Source organism: Lutjanus erythropterus, chromosome 15, assembly GCF_056507025.1.
Source record: "Lutjanus erythropterus isolate fLutEry1 chromosome 15, fLutEry1.hap2, whole genome shotgun sequence".
In the NCBI taxonomy this organism is placed as follows: Eukaryota; Metazoa; Chordata; class Actinopteri; order Lutjaniformes; family Lutjanidae; genus Lutjanus; species Lutjanus erythropterus.
Window position 1 is genome coordinate 36834106 of NC_139331.1, and position 16029 is coordinate 36850134.

At 39.2% G+C, this 16029-nt stretch overlaps 1 protein-coding gene across 1 annotated transcript in view; it reads right to left on the reverse strand.

The window, feature by feature from the left end:
* Nucleotides 1–16029, reverse strand: part of nmbr (neuromedin B receptor) — a 63477-nt gene that overhangs the window by 20576 nt on the left and 26872 nt on the right. The window contains exon 3 of the mRNA XM_084738074.1: nt 14165–14380. Coding sequence (XP_084594200.1) covers nt 14165–14380 — 216 coding nt within the window. The remainder of the gene's footprint in view (nt 1–14164; nt 14381–16029) is intronic.

Below are 16029 nucleotides of genomic sequence, written 5' to 3' on the forward strand. Positions count from 1 at the left end.
TCTCTAGGGAGGCGACCTGGTGGAATCCTTACAAGATGCCTGAAGCACCTCAACTGGGTCCTCTCTACACAAAAGAGCAGCAGCTTCACTCTGAGTCTCTCACAGATGACTGAGCAAGTCACCCTCTGCCTAAAGGAGATGTCAGCCACCCTCCTGAAAGAAACCATTTCAGCTGCTTGTATCTGCGATCTCGTTCTTTCGGTCATGATCCCTTCATTACCACAGGAGAGAGTAGTTACAAAGATTACCTGTTAGATCGAGAGCTTTGCCTTCTGACTAAGCTCTCTTTTCGTCACAACAAGCGCAATACCACCCATCTCACGCTCTATTATCCCCTCACTCAAGACCTTGACATACTTGAACTTCCTCACTTGGGGTAAAGACTCATTCCCTACTCAGAGTAGACAATCCACCGGTTTCCTGCTGAGAACCATGGCCTCAGATTTAGAGGTGCTGATCCTCATTTCAGCTGCTTCACACTCGGATGTGAACTGATCCAGTGAGCACTGGAGGTCACAAACCGATGATACCATCAAAACCACATCATCTGCAAAAAGCAGGGATGCAGTCCTCAGTCCACCAAATGTGATCCTGTCCATGAATATCACAAGCAGGATCAGTGACTGACTCTACAGGCTGTTTTCCTCTCACTCATCTGCTGGATGAGAGTGTCACTGAGCAACAGCTCTCATTCGTTAAGACCATTAAATTAGCAAAATAAGATGACAAAAACAACACAACCGGTGATCAACTGAGCCAGTCACTGATAGCTGATGTATTTGTCCAATCACTTGACCCTATTTCACACCTGTAATTTTGGTCTGGACCAAACAAGGCAGGTGTGAAAAGGACCTTCAGTCCAGGGAAGAGAAATTTTGATGCTGCAGCATACTGAGATATTAGAGACAACAAGGTTCTTCAAGCCAGTGTTTCACCCTTCTGTTTTAACATGACTGTATCGACCGTCCTGCACAGAGAGCACATGATGACTTGTATTTTTCAAGCTTCTTTGGTATCATGAATAAAAATAAACACAAGTAAAGCTTCTAATTTCTGGACTGCACTCTTTTTGTATTTTTGTAACTTTGCATTTTGTGTCTCACACAATTAAGCTCAATGATAGATCTTGAACTTTTATTAATCTGTATCTCTTGCATTTTCTGAAAACCTTTTGCAGACTAAAATGTGGTTTGCTTCTTCTTCGGTACCTCCTGAATCTTCTTGCTCTTGCAGAGTGCAGTGAAGGTCTTGTTTTTTAATGCTGTGAGTCAGGGTGATGGTGGTCACAGCCTGAGTCGTGGCAGCCTGCCAGCCTGAGTGTCCTGCGCTCTGCATCACTTGCAGCCAAACCACACAGACAGTGACAATAGGTTTGAGGTGGCTTCTGTCACCCGGCTGGTGGTGAAATCATTTTGTGGAATCCTGCAGCTGTCAGTCAGCTGTCACTTGAAATGACTCAAACCGTACGGCTGCTGCACTGCACTCAGTCAGGAACAGAAATAACACTCTAGATTGGAAGCTTTAAGTAAAGTCAATGTAACTCTGGTAATTATTCTCCTATTCAGCGGGGACGAGTATGACCAGGAGAGGTCTACTCATTTGTAGTAATTGTGGAAGTCATCTGTGATCTTAATCATGTCTCTTTGATTTGGACGTCCTTCACAAATGAGAATTACAGAAGCTGCGTTGACAGTTATGGCCGACTTTTGGGTGCATATTCAGGTGGCTCGCCTCGCTACACAGTGTAGAGACTCGCAGAAAGACGAGGCTCAAATCCATCAGAAGAGCAAAATCTGAAAAGCAGATAAGATGGATGACATGCATGTCAGCCTGCAGTAAAGAACATTTTTCTGTCTTTCAGCAGGCTTGACACCAAGTGCAGAGTACATCTGAAAATTGTGTGCACCATTTTGCTATGGTTTTGTGGGATTTAATGACACTTTTTTCACTTTCTCTGTTTGACTCTGATGAAGACACAGCTGGCATCAAAACATTAATCTCTTAATAAAACGTTGTCGCCTTAGTCTTTGTCCTCCTGCATTTTTGGACCTATTTTCTAAATCTTTCCCATGACAAACTTTAATTTTAGAAAAGTCGGGATGTTGTGTAAACCCTAAATAAAAACAGAATGCAATGATTTGCATAGTCAGGTCTGGACTGCAGGCAGGTCAGTCTAGTATCTGAACTCTTTTACTACACAGCCACTCTGTTGGAACACGTCCACAATGTGTCTTGGCATCATCTGGCTGAAATAAGCAGGGACGTCTCTGACGTCAGGGATGACAGCATTTGTCGCTCCAAAACTGTTATGTACCTTCAAGCATTAATGGGGCCTTCACAGATGTGACATTTACCCATGATGCCATGGACACAAGCCTTTTGAGGATGCCCCTTTAATACCCAATCATAATATCTCCTGTTTGTCTTCTGCTTTTGTTGCACCTGTCCCAACTTTTTTTTCAGTCTCCCCTTTAATATCTTACCCAAATCTCTGCAGTTATGACAGCGATCCCCTCTAATCCCACATAAATATCTGAAAATATCCAACAAATTATTTCCATAGATGCCTCTTAACACCTTTATGACAGCTCATACATATACACAACGGGCCATACTGAGGTCAGGGAAAATGATTGGGGTCACGTCCATATATTGTACCATTAGTTGATAACATAATTGCAGTGACAGGCCTAAACATGCTGAGACTGATTGTCTCGACACATCAGACTACACTCTAAACATATAAGAATGAGTTCTTCCAGATTTATTTGTTAGGATGAACCTCTTGAGATGTACCATATTGTTTTCAACAGGGTGCCAACATACGTATATCACAACCACTACATAACAACAGAGGTGTGACAAACAAGAACAACACTCATCCACATGGAGATTTACCAACAGACAACCAATATTTTCTCTTCTGATTGCACTATGCAATATATTTTTTCTGTTCTTGCAAGGAACATCTTTAACATGAACAGTTTGCTCCTGGGGATCAATAAGGTTTTTCTGATTCTGATTCTGATACTGAAAATATCCAAAATATCTATATTAGTAGGCTCCATCAGTCCAAATGCAAAGCATGTGCAAACCTCAGTTTTTCTTCCTAATAAACTTCAAACTCTAAAGTAATGTTTTAACTTCCGTACCAACAGTGTTGGAGTTGAATCCTGACTCTGCAGCTGAAGGTAAACGGATTCATCAGCAGCCATTTTTTGGATTCTGTGAAGTGTTGGAAAGCTCTGCGTACCAAAACGCTGACTCATATCTAAAATCAATCGCACTTCGTCTGTCTCAGTTTTTTCATTATTCATTATCAGCTGTTTGGTGCCATTTGCTAAACCTCCTGTCATCTGAAGCAAAGTTGTTCTCTGTGTTTGTTTTAGATGTTGAATGCCAATAAGTAAGTTCAGTCACTGCCGGCTGCCAAGTCGGTGCCTGTAATGGCCCTCCAGTCTGATTGATTCTGCAGCCAAATCCCACAGAGAATGATAATCGTTTATATGTGTTTTTGTCAGTCAAACACCTGAGCACACAATTATTCTGTTGTTCTGCAGCCGTCAACCTGCTGTCACTTTAAATACGAGTCAAAGCTGCTGCTGCTGGAGTGCACAGTCAATAATGACGTCTCTGAGGCGAAGAAACTTCAAGTTATTATTATTTTATATGACACTTTATAAAATGTGTTAAAGCTTATTCATATTACACTGTAAAATTCTTCATATGATCAATTCATGTTCATGCATATGAATCCTGAAATATTTATTTCTAAATCAAGTAAAAAAAAATCTCTGCATCTCTTGTATCTGTGCATTTTATGAAAGTGATTTCTGAGAATTCTTGTTTGCAACCAGGTGTAGAAGCAAATTTACTTTCACTTGTTTTAAGAAAATTCGATGTTTAAAATAAGATGGAAATGACACGACTGCTGACAGGAACTTAGAAGCACTGTCAGTCCTTATTCCTCCAGGCTACTTAATTTCCTATCTAAATAATATACTATATATATAATATATATATAATCTTTTGAATTGTCACAAAAGCAGCTCATCTATGAAAGCTGACAGAAGTCGTGCTTGAAAGTATTTTTAAATGCCTTTGACTTGAGAACAAAAGTTAATATTCTGTTATCTCAAGATGACAAAGCTCCTTTTCTCATGAGAACAGGTTAATTATTCTGTCATGTTGAGATAAAATTGATCAAGATAACGAGATAAATTATCATGAAAAACTGATCACTGACGTGCACTCGCCTGTAAAGTTTTCTCCTTAAATGTTTTATCTCTAATAACCAAGAACAGTCAATAAAGATCTGTTTCAGAACTAGACTTTCATCTAGACTTTGCCTGATGAAGGTCCAGGACCGAAACATTGCAAATAAATTGTGTATATATATATATATATATATATATATATATATATATATATATATATATATATATATATATATATATATATATATGTATATATATATTGCAAGTTGGACAGTGTGCAGGAGTCCTTTTGCAACTATTTGCAGATGACATATTCTTTTGTAGTGCTGCTAATATTTAATATTTTGTGCACTCCGTCATACCCCTTTGTGCAATCTGCCTCTTCAAGGCAACAAAGTTTACAGTGAAAGGTGTATATATTGTAAATAGTCTTGTGTGTACAGCCCTGTACTTAGTACTATACACTGAATTCAAATTAAACAAAATTAAAATAATATACAAACAAAAGGAACTTAAATTACATTTCTTGGACTAATAGCAGATGATAAATTATGCTGGAAGCCACATATTAACACTAAAATATCAAAGTCAATTGCAAAGATATATGAAATCTTTCTTCATCATATAGATTGTATCACAACCTGCTGTGTGTGGAGAAAAATGTTTGCTGTTAAATTAATTTGTTACTCTTATTTGTTGCCTTTTCTTTTTCAACATGTTTGAAATAAACTGATCAAAGTCTGTTTTTCTTCATAATCAACTAAAAACTCTAAAGTAAAATGTTAACTTCAGTACCAACAGTGTCATGAGTTTGGGTTAAATAATGTATGTTCATTACAAATGTGACATAAGCGAAGTTTGTTATGAGTTGAGTTACAGTCAGTACGTTATGTAAGTATGTAAGTTAAAATAAGTCAGTGTTGACTTTTGGTTTCATGCAGAACATGAACAGCGTTCTCCTAGGTGAAACTGCAGGTGTGATTTATATAATAGATTGATTATTGATGGATTAGTATAGATTAGAGGCCGGCCTATACAAGCATGTTGCTTCTTCCTGCTCCTTTTCAGACATCAAATGTTCATTTATGTTTCTCATTATTTTTTAATTGTTCAAAATAAATAAATAAATAAAATTTCAACCAAACATCCACCCTGACCTCCTTGTGCAGACTTTATTGCTCTTTATTCTTTGAACTTCACTACTTCTGCTTCTGTCATAATTACTACGGCCACTAGAGGTCGCTGTTTAAGAATAAATGTAAAAAAAATGTTTAAAATAAAGCATCTTCTGGTGAAAATGGCCTGCCGGTGTCTTTTATTTGGACTCAAAAGGTCAGAATATTTTACCCTAAGTATTTTTCAGTTAGTGCGGTCCACCTAAACTCTTTAAAACATATTTAAATGTTTTATTTAGCGACACTGAGGATCTGCTGCAGGCTGCAGTTTCTCCTCCAGCCTGTAATATTGATGGTTACAAACCTGAGGAGCCGGTTTTCAGCTCTCAGGTAAAAACTCCTGCATGTCAGCTGTGTTTAACCTCCAGCAACATTAGAATTCCTCCTCCATCACTCTAATGTGTTTCATCTCATTCATTTCATTTCATCACAGTTAAGTACATCCTTCTGTCTGCAGGCACGCAGCAATGCTGAGTGTTTCCTCTAATGGGGTTCAAAGTCACACACACATGTGCACACACACACTCACACACACACACACACACACACACACACTACTTTAATGTCCACCTCCAAAAAAAGGCATATTACTCTGATGGGAAATTCCCAGCTGATGTATAATGACAGCCTTTCTGCATACAAATGAACCAATTTAAAATACAGTTTCCAGAGCAACACATTCTGTAATATTACATTATTATAATTGTTAAACCCTTCCATTATCTTTGGGACCAGTTTGACCCCCTTCAATGTTTAATGTCTCTGTGTAAATGATTTTAAGTAAAGGGTGAACTGAACGGATCAATTTACAATTAATGAACAACTCCTGAGAGAGATAACAGCGCTGATACAGTCAGCTGATTAAAAACATAAGTGTGATTGCAGCAGAGAGAGAAAAAGAGCGTGTGAATATGGACAGAAATGTCAAGGTGATATAAAAACTTTGTGCACTACCATGAAGTGTGTGAACCACTATACACTGCAGACTGGAGTTTGTGTTACAGTGAGAAACTGACAAAAAGATCTGCATCAGATTCACTCGTCTCCTCTGTCTCGTTAGGGTTGGGTTTGGGTTGGGTTAGGGTTAGGGTTGGGTTTGGGTTGGGTTAGGGTTAGGGTTGGGTTAACACTCAGTTTGAACTGGAGAGTCAGAATTTCAACTTGCCAGCAGAAAATTTCAGGATGTTATCTGCTGTAGGGTAAAATGTTCTGAAATGTTCTGAACTTCTTGCAAATTGTTGTTAATAACTAAATATTTAAGTAGACCATTCTATATTCATGTTTGAAAACAAAAATTGGTGTTGGTTACACTGATGCTCTTTGGGGTAAATTTGCTGTTTTAGTCATATAAAACCTAACATATATAAACATTTTACACACATTTGTCTTAGTTGGCTGATTTGCTGGGGTCATAATCTAATATAACTTAATTATCTTCAAAAACCTTCCCTAACCTAACCAAACCAACCTGATGAAGAATCAAGAACTGCTGATAGTTCATACGACATTTCTCGGTTGAGAACTTTTATATTTCCTATGACTTGAGGGAAATGTGGAGGGGAAACATATTAAAGTCTGCACAGCTGTCCATCTGTCTGGGTGCACAGTGTGCGTTGTCTGTAAATCAAAAATTACCTGTGAGGTTTCATCAGAGCTGTCTGACAGTGAAAGTGTCAGAGAGAAGAATGAGTCTGAGACTGAGGACGATGATGATGATGATGATGGTGATGGTGAGGAGGAGGACCCAGTGAGACCCTCAGGTTTGGCCCTGTTGTCTCTCAGCCACCAGTAGACTCAGTTCTCTCTCAGCTTTAATCCTTTGGCTGTAAGTGACTGGAGGCTCAGTGTTTATTCAGCTGAGACGCTTTGGTTGCTATGATACGGAGAATCCATGGAAGTGCTTCAAGTGCATCATTTCACAGATTGTTTGTGATCAACAAATACTGAATGTAAAAATGTCAGCACATAGTAGAGTATCCGCTCTGGATGAAGAGAAGGTTGAAGCTCGTAGTGAGAGAGGACAGACCCCGGGTCTGTTAGTGGACGAGTAAACTTCTCGTTTCCACCTCGTCTGGTTCAACAGCTGAAGTTTTGCTGAACCCGGTTCATGGAGTATTTTAGTGAAGATCACATCAACCCATCCAGGAACTTTGCTCCTGCTTCAAGCTTTCACCCCTTTTTGTGAGAAAACAAACGCTCTGATTTGACTGTCAGTCAGCACAAAGTCTGAGGTCTTTCCCGATTTAAAGACATAAAATAGGAAAAACACAGTCAGGTGAACAATCATGATTTGTCTTTGCTGATCAGCGTCAATACAGAGAGAACAAATGAAAGAAATAAAGGTTGGAGAGTGTCTGCCTCCATCACAGTAAAAAACAACTCCACCTAGAGGTCAGAGGTGGAACATCCTGACACACGCAAGTACTGTGTCACTTTTTAAGACACTATTTTGCTGATTTAGTCGTCTGTCCAAAGCGCCATCATGGTAAACGCCAAAGTTTTAACGGCGCTTGTTTTCACCCAAAATGTGGCATTGTTGAGGGAAGTGACATACAGCTGCTTTGATCCATGAGCAGGACACAGTTTGTAGAATTTGTCCCGCCCCGTCCTCCACTCTGATTGGACGGGTGGATAAAATGTGACAGTGACGAGCACAGTGCTTCAGATATAAGAAGTTTGCATGCAGTGTCCAGTGCAGAAAAATACTCAGAAAAATAATTTAATTTAATCCAGTAGATCATGCCTTGAGTTTTCAGAACAGGTCTTTGTTTAAGCTTTTAACTTCCTACCTTTCCTTCCCTAACTTATAGTTTGCTTTTAAATGTGTTTTTGGGAAGAAACAGTATTGAGCAGACTGTACCCAGCACAAAATGAAATCAACCTTACACCAACAACCACTAATGCAAACTGTGTGTGTATGTTTTTTGCCAATATGGTGTGAAATATGTCTTAAACTGCATCCATATTGGTCTTAAAAAGGTTGTAAAAATGTAACGTGTAGAAATCTGCAGAAACCCTGGTAACTGACGAAATACAGCTTCAAAAAACCTCCTGCTGTTTTCTGGTTAATGACAAGGTCTGAAATGTTGATTTCCAGCTCTGGTGTGTGTGTGTGTGTGTGTGTGTGTGTGTGTGTGTGTGTGTGTGTGTGTGTGTGTGTGTGTGCATGCCCTCTAACGTCTTTCTTATCTCTGTGAACATAATGAATTGGCTGTGTTCTCAGATAAGATGGTGGGCGTGTTGGGTATTGATGTGGGCGTCTGCAGTTAATGTAGCAAATGGTTTCCAACCTCCGTCGATGTGGAGATTCGAGCGACGCGTGAAGAGGCTTTTCTCATTAAAGAAAGCAGAGATAGCATCGCTCCCCTGTGAGGAGCAGAGATGGATTTAACTGTAATGAGATCAATTAGACCAAACAAGATATGATGTGACGATGGAGATACAGACGGAGGGAGAAGATATAAGAAGATGTTCAGCACTTTCACATGTTGTAACAGTGTCTAATTTTAAATCCATGTTCGTTAATCAGCTGCTCTAACAGCCTCCACTCATGTTGAACCAACTGCAGGGATTTCTTCACATTCAGACACTGCTTTAAAAATTCACAGGGAACTACAATTATTGGTGAAATGTGCGGAAAAATTGAACAAAAAAAGTATCTGTAATCTGATTGTATCTTTTTCATCTGTAACTGTAATGGAATACTGTTACTTTTGTTTTTGTATCCAGATTACATATGTGATGAGATCATGTTTATTGAAGTCATAAATCCAGACAGAGATTGGGCCATTTCCTCATAAGCTTACATAAAGTCAGATTTGTTTTTGCAACCAGTGGAGTCTCTTATTTTTCAGTGTTACAGTGGCAAAGAGGAGAGAAAAAATATAAAGAAACATCAATAAAAATAGAAAATAAAATAGAAAAATATAAAGAAGGGTAAATCTAAAAAATCTGATTTAAACAGAGAAAACAGGAAATATAAAATGTAGCAAAATAAACAATATAAAGACTCAACAACTGAATGTACACCATTACATTGGGGGGTTTAATATTGTACACTGACAATGAAATTCACCTGTATGAAATATTGCAAAGTATGAAATGAAGTGATTCTACCTGAATAAGTTCTAATATCACACAGTTGGTGTCCACTATAGAGCTGTCAAGTTGTCACTTGACTTGTGCCACACCTTCACTTTTCAGACACAGATTTAGTTTTTTTGACATCGAAGTGGAAAAACCATGGCAACACTTTATTTCACGGGTCTGTAATTTCTAAGGAGTGAGTCACGAGGGTTGAGCCGAGCCTTTAAAAAAAAAATCTAACCTTTGTTTGTCTTCTTGTCTGGTGCGGTCAGACATTTTAAAGTCTCAGTGCAGTGAGGGAAGTCGTTCTGTTTTGTATTTGTTAGTCTGTGACATGATGGGAACCTGGATCAAATCTTTCACCAGTATAGATGCAGATATTAAGTGTCTTCTACTGTCAAACACTTTAACCCAGAGGCTTAACTGAAGAATTAGATTTGACCAGTTTCCTGTGACTCTTTCTATAACAGTGGGTCTCGTTCCCAGTGTGAGAATGTCAGTGGTGTGTATTCTTATTGATCTGATATGTTTGTAATGACCTGACCTGCTGGTATTTGACTTCATGTTCACCAAATTCCATTAATCCCATCAAAAATAAGTCTTGGTCCTCTGTCCACAAAGGTCACTTCCAGCTCCAGAAAAATCTAGGAGTAATATTTGACTCACATCTCAGTTTCCAAACACACATCAAAAAAGTTGTTCAGTCCTGTTTTCTCCATTTCTAGAATCAAACCACTGCTCCTGTACTCTGACCTGGAAACAGTCATCCACACATTCATATTCTCCAGACACCACTATTGTAATTCACTCCTCTCTGGCCTCAATCAAAAATCACTCCTCCTCCAACTGGTTCAAAAGACAGCAGTGAGGCGTCTTACTGGTTTTAACAGAGGACATCACATCACCCCAGTCCTGGCTTTCCTCCACTGAAGATGAAGATGGACATTATTATGTAAAATATCATCATTTCTTTGTTGGAATTTAGTCATCTGGACCAAACCAGGAGAAAAAGAACATAAACAGGGGCATCCACATACTTTTGGCCATATAGTGTATCTCATACTCAAGATCTGGAAAATACAAGCGTGTTTGCTCTTTTTTTTTTCTTTAAATAAGTGTGCTGGTTCTATTGTGGGAACAGATGACTGGATCAATAACGTCTCATTGAGATATTTTCCTCAATCAGAGTCTCAGGAACATTTTGAGTTTCTCTCTTGAGATGTTTCTGCTCCTGATTCTTATTTCTGTTACTGACTGGTTGCAAAAATCAGCACTGAGGGGATCTGTGATCTGTAGCTGCAGAATGAAACAGTATAAAGTCAGAGCTTCGCACGCCGGCTGACCATCAGAGGATATTTTTCACGTTTCAGTGATCGTCTCTGATGATCCTGCTCTTCTCTCCTCTCTGAGCTCTCAGGAGTTGATTCACTGTTTGTTAGTCAGCGATTCTCCATTAACCCCGAGTTCATCGAGGTCGACTTCACTGCAGAGTGTCGCCTCAGACCTGCAGAGCCTCACAGGGCTGCAGCAGATCTCTGCTCTGTATGTCACTGACATGACTTCACACTCTGGGGTCTGATTTACTAAAAAAGAGGAGCGCTAAATTGTGTGTGCATTCTAACATATTGCATGTTTGATTGTTGTGTGTTTTCTGGGTGATCAGCTAAGAATAACTGAGTAAATGACAACAGGTGCAAACACTGTGGAGACGGCAGGATTTAAATGAGCGGTTTGCAGGTTTCCATCATGAGGAGTTTGGACAGAAAACAGAATGACTGCAAGCACAAAATGAAATTAGTCTCTCAGAGATGTTAGTGCAAGAAGCAAATAAATATATTGTTGGGAAGATGGTAAGATATAAGATGAAGAACAAAAGAAAAACTGGCTTATAATAAAACTTCTTCAACTATCTTCAATAAATAAATAAATAAATACAAATAACAATAATACATTGTGGAGGAGGTGCGCTCTGTGTGCGCTCAGGTGGGACACTGAGGCTGCTGTCAAACACCAAGCAGCTGGTCGGCCTGTATCTGCTCTGACAACCACCATAAATGTCCTGACAACAGGGACTGAAGACAGGCAGTGGTGAGGTCTTCCAGTCCAAGAGAGAGAAGAGTAAGGGAGAAGAGAAGCGCACTCGTGAAGAGGAGCGCACTGGAGGCAGAGATGCACAACTTGCCAAAAAAAAAAAAAAAAAACTGTTCAAAAGAAGGAAATAGGAGGACATAATAAAGGTCAGTGTTCATTTTCTTTAGTCTGCAGTGGCTGTGAATGTTCAGTTTCGTTTGGCTGCAATAAATGTACGTTTATAATAATAATACTGCAACTACCTGTGCAACTGCAGGACTGTGCTGTTCCTGCTGGGACTTTTTGGGTCTTTCTGAGACGAGTCCAATTCATGTCTCAGGTCATTTTTACAGTCTGAAGCCTTCTGGAATACGTCCAGTTGCAAGTCATATTTAAAAAAATGTAATTTATTTCCTATTTGCAGTAGGTACTACATTGGAAATGGGGTGCAAAAGCCCATAAAACACACAAAAACACATAAATCACACAGACAGCAAATAAGACCAAAAAAAGTACATGATAAAACACGGGATAAAAGGAAAAAGAGAAACAAATGCAAATGCCCTGCATGGATAGGTTCAACACATAACCCAGCTCAAAAGTAAAGTCCACAAATAACTGTGCAACAATCAAAGTGTTTATGCATAAATTACTTTTGCACATGCATATGTGACACAGAAAGGACAGCTGATATGAGTAAAAGCAGGAAGAACCAGAAGTTAAAAGTTGAAGTGCACAAGTTTTAAAGTGCAGATGGAACAACTTGTGTAAACATGTGAGAGACGTCAACAGAGTTAGTTATCTGATCTACATGTTCCACCAGGGAACCTGATCAGTGTCCTGATCTGTTACCTCTGTTAACAATTTAAAAATGTAAAAATAGCCAACAATTTCTGCACAGATGTTTTATTAACTTTCAGTAGCTCAGTTAGTATATTCCCTCCCTTTCCTGGTAGACTTTTAATGTGAAAAATCTACAGGAAGTATAGGATCCGTGCTGTGGAGTTGTATCATTCTGAACTGATCATTAACACTGGTTATTAAGATGATAATCTCCAGAGGTGCAGCAGCTGTATCACTGATCTACTCCACCTGATGTGACCTGCAGCTGCTTCTTTAATAATTCACCTCCATCTCTCTCTGACCTCTCCTCCATCTGTGAAGATCAGGCTGCTGCTGTAAAGTGATTACTCACTCCGACTGACACACTCCTCCACTACACCTCCTTCACTCCACCCGACACACTCCCACACTGAACCTCCCTCATGGCTCAATATTTACTGGAGTGGGAGGTGTGGGTGCAAAAAGCTTCATGTCCCAGTCAATCCCAGTTCAACCAAATTTCCAGACTGTTGATCTTTAAGAAACTGCAGACTCCACTCAACTTATTTAGCTATTTTCTGACTTCTCTTTCCTCCAGATTTTGTTGTTGGGGGACTTTTAAAATCAGACAGCCTTTATCCATCTTTCTGTTTCTCTCAATCAACACGACTTTCTAATTTTCTCCGTTTATCAGAGAATCCACCAGCAGCCTGATTCCTCACAGAGAAACAGGTCAGGGTGACTCCCTCCTGCAGGACAAAGCAAACTCATTCAAATGCACCATTTTACTCACAGTCTGTTCATTTTTATTTTGAGCAGATTGATGCAGATTCAGTCTGACATTTTTATTCAAAGTTTGATTTTGCATTTTAAATAAAAAGTGTTGGTGGACACGGAATTTTAATGTTATAATCCTTGAGGTCAAACATCATTTTATAATAGTTTACTTCCTGTCCTTGATTAATATTAGCTGAGTCTAGGGATGAAGGGATTACTTTTTTAACCAAATGGTCAAAGACTAACTATAAATTTATCATTGAATTTATCATTAAAAAATGTTCTAACTGCAGAGTCCATGTTGCCACCTAAAAATATTTATGCTTTAAAGACTGTAATGGAAAACCTAATTGGTTTGGCTTTACAGAAGGATGCAATTTAATTTTATTTTTGTACAGTACTTCATTTATTTAAAAAAATATTTAAAAGAGTGCAACTTCCACACTGTAACTTTATATCTGTGGTGTGAACTACACTATCAGCTTGAGTTATAACAACACATTACTACAATATTTTTATAGTTATAGTACTTGGAGTGGACAGCCCATCATTTCATGGCCATCAGCAAGGAAATTTCAAGTTTTGTATGTTTGTTTGGCACAGGTCTGGTTCAGGGTGCAAAAGCCGTCAGTGCAATATTTTCCATCCTCAGCTGAAACTACAATCATAAATTGACAACTGCGAGGTGGTGCGAGGTGTCCTTCTCCATGTGCACCTCTGAAACTGTTAAATGTGTCACCTTTTAAGATGCATTTGCTGCCCTCAGTGCTTCATACATGTGTCTTTTCCACCTGAACTCAGTGACTTATATCACTAAAGCAAACTAGCTGTTACAATAGTAACCGCAACTAGGGACACACACACAGCATGTGTTCGACAAAGTGTCCTGTTAGATGAACTGTTGTAGTTTGTCTGGTTGAAATGAAAACCTGCAGAATCTCATGTGACAGAGACAGAGGAGCTCATTCATGCATTCAGTCATCAGCTGATTCATTCATTCACTCAGCGATCAGTCACCTGTCTCTTGGTGTGTTCGCTGACTTCTCCCGGCATGTCATGGGCGCTCTTGATGAGCGTGCGGGCGATGTGGTAGTAATACACCGAGATGATGGTCAGAGGAACCAGGAAGTAAACCAGGAAGATCATCACTGAGTGGATCTTTGGATGCATCTGATTGGACAGCGGGTACGGCACGCAGTTCACTATGGTGACGTTAGTGTTGTCCCTGTGACCCTGGGGGGGAGGACGGAGGAAGGGGGAGGTGAGAGGAGGAAAGAGGAGGAGGAAAGGAGGAGACAAGGAAAGGAGGAAAGGTGCAGACAAGAAAATAAGGAGACATGGAGGAAATGGGAGGTGTGGAGTGGAAAAGGAGAAGAGGAGGCAGGGAAAGGAAGAGAGGAGAAAAGAAGGAAATGGGAGAGGAGGAGAAAAGGAGGAGAAGAGGAGGCAAGGAAAAGAGAAATGAGGAGATAATGGAGAGTAGGGAAGGGGAAGACAAGGAAAGGAGGGAAGACAAGGAGAAAGGGGAGGAAAGAAGATGAGGAGAAGGAGAAAGAAATGGGAAAGAAGGAGAAGAGGAGAAAGGAGATGAGGAAGATGGAAAGGAGAAAATAAGAAGAAAAGAAGATAAAATGGACAGAATTAAGAAACAGAGTGACAAGTCAAGAAGGAGGAGAAAAAGAAAGTGGTGAAAGAATAAAGGACAGAGAGGAGAAGAGGAGAGGAAAGAGATAACAACACATCAGTAAAGATCATAAAACAGATTGTAGAGTTAAATGGACGCTGTTGACGTTCATAAATCTGACTCTGAAACTGTTTATGGCTGTTTGTCTGCTGGGAAACTCCACAGAGACGCTGCTGCTGTGTGATGAGCCTTCAGCAGTAAGTGATGAACAACACATCCAGTGTGAATGAGCAGGAGGTCACAAACACTCTGCCAGCAAAGGCTGTGACCATCAGATTATGTGATTATGGTCAAATTGAGCCAATGTTTGTCACAGTGATCAGTAAACACAACACGTCCTCATCCCAGGATGTCAGATACAAACGCAGCCGTATGAGACATCGACAGAAAGTCTTTTTAACCTACAGTTTACATTGTGAAATGGTTGATATTTAGATAGATTTAGGAAGATTGTAGTTAAACAGGTACATTACGTACCATTATATAGAATCTAATGATTATTATTATGAATACTATTGTTGTGTTCACTACCTGTTCGCGAATCGGTTATTGCAGGTTGAAATTTGGACAATATATTATTGTATCTTCATAATACTACATGATTCAACTAAAACGGGGGTCTGTGTCTTGTGGCTCCAGAGCAACCCTGTCCAGAGGCTCTCTGTAGCAAAAAATTGCATGTAAATGAATAACATTTTTCTAACATTTTAATTTACATTTATCAAAACAGTTGAGAAAACTCAGAATTTAAGGCGACTTAAAGTCAAAGATTCAAGTTTATCTTAAGCGGAACTTAAGATTAGAAGCCAGCAAAACTTTTTAAAGTTTATTTTAAAAGTCAGAGAGTTTGGGTTTGTCTCTTTCTTACTTAACCACTGAGATGTCTAACTGAGGAGTGACCTGATTGATGCACCTTGCTTTTAGTTTGATGACTAAATAAACTAGCTATGGATGCTAAAAAAAAAGTCATCAGAGAAAAGAGAGAATTGAATTTATACAGTTTTCTTTTATTTGGCCAAAAGTGGGTCTTTTTATCTTAAAGTTTGCAGAGCCCTGCACTAAAATTTGATATAATATATAATTCATATAACTGATGACTGTATTGAAAAATAACCAGGCCTGATTCAAATTATTCATGGTTAGGGGCAAAATTAAGGTGATGGTCAGATTCTGCCAATTCTTGAGAAGAAGAGATGAA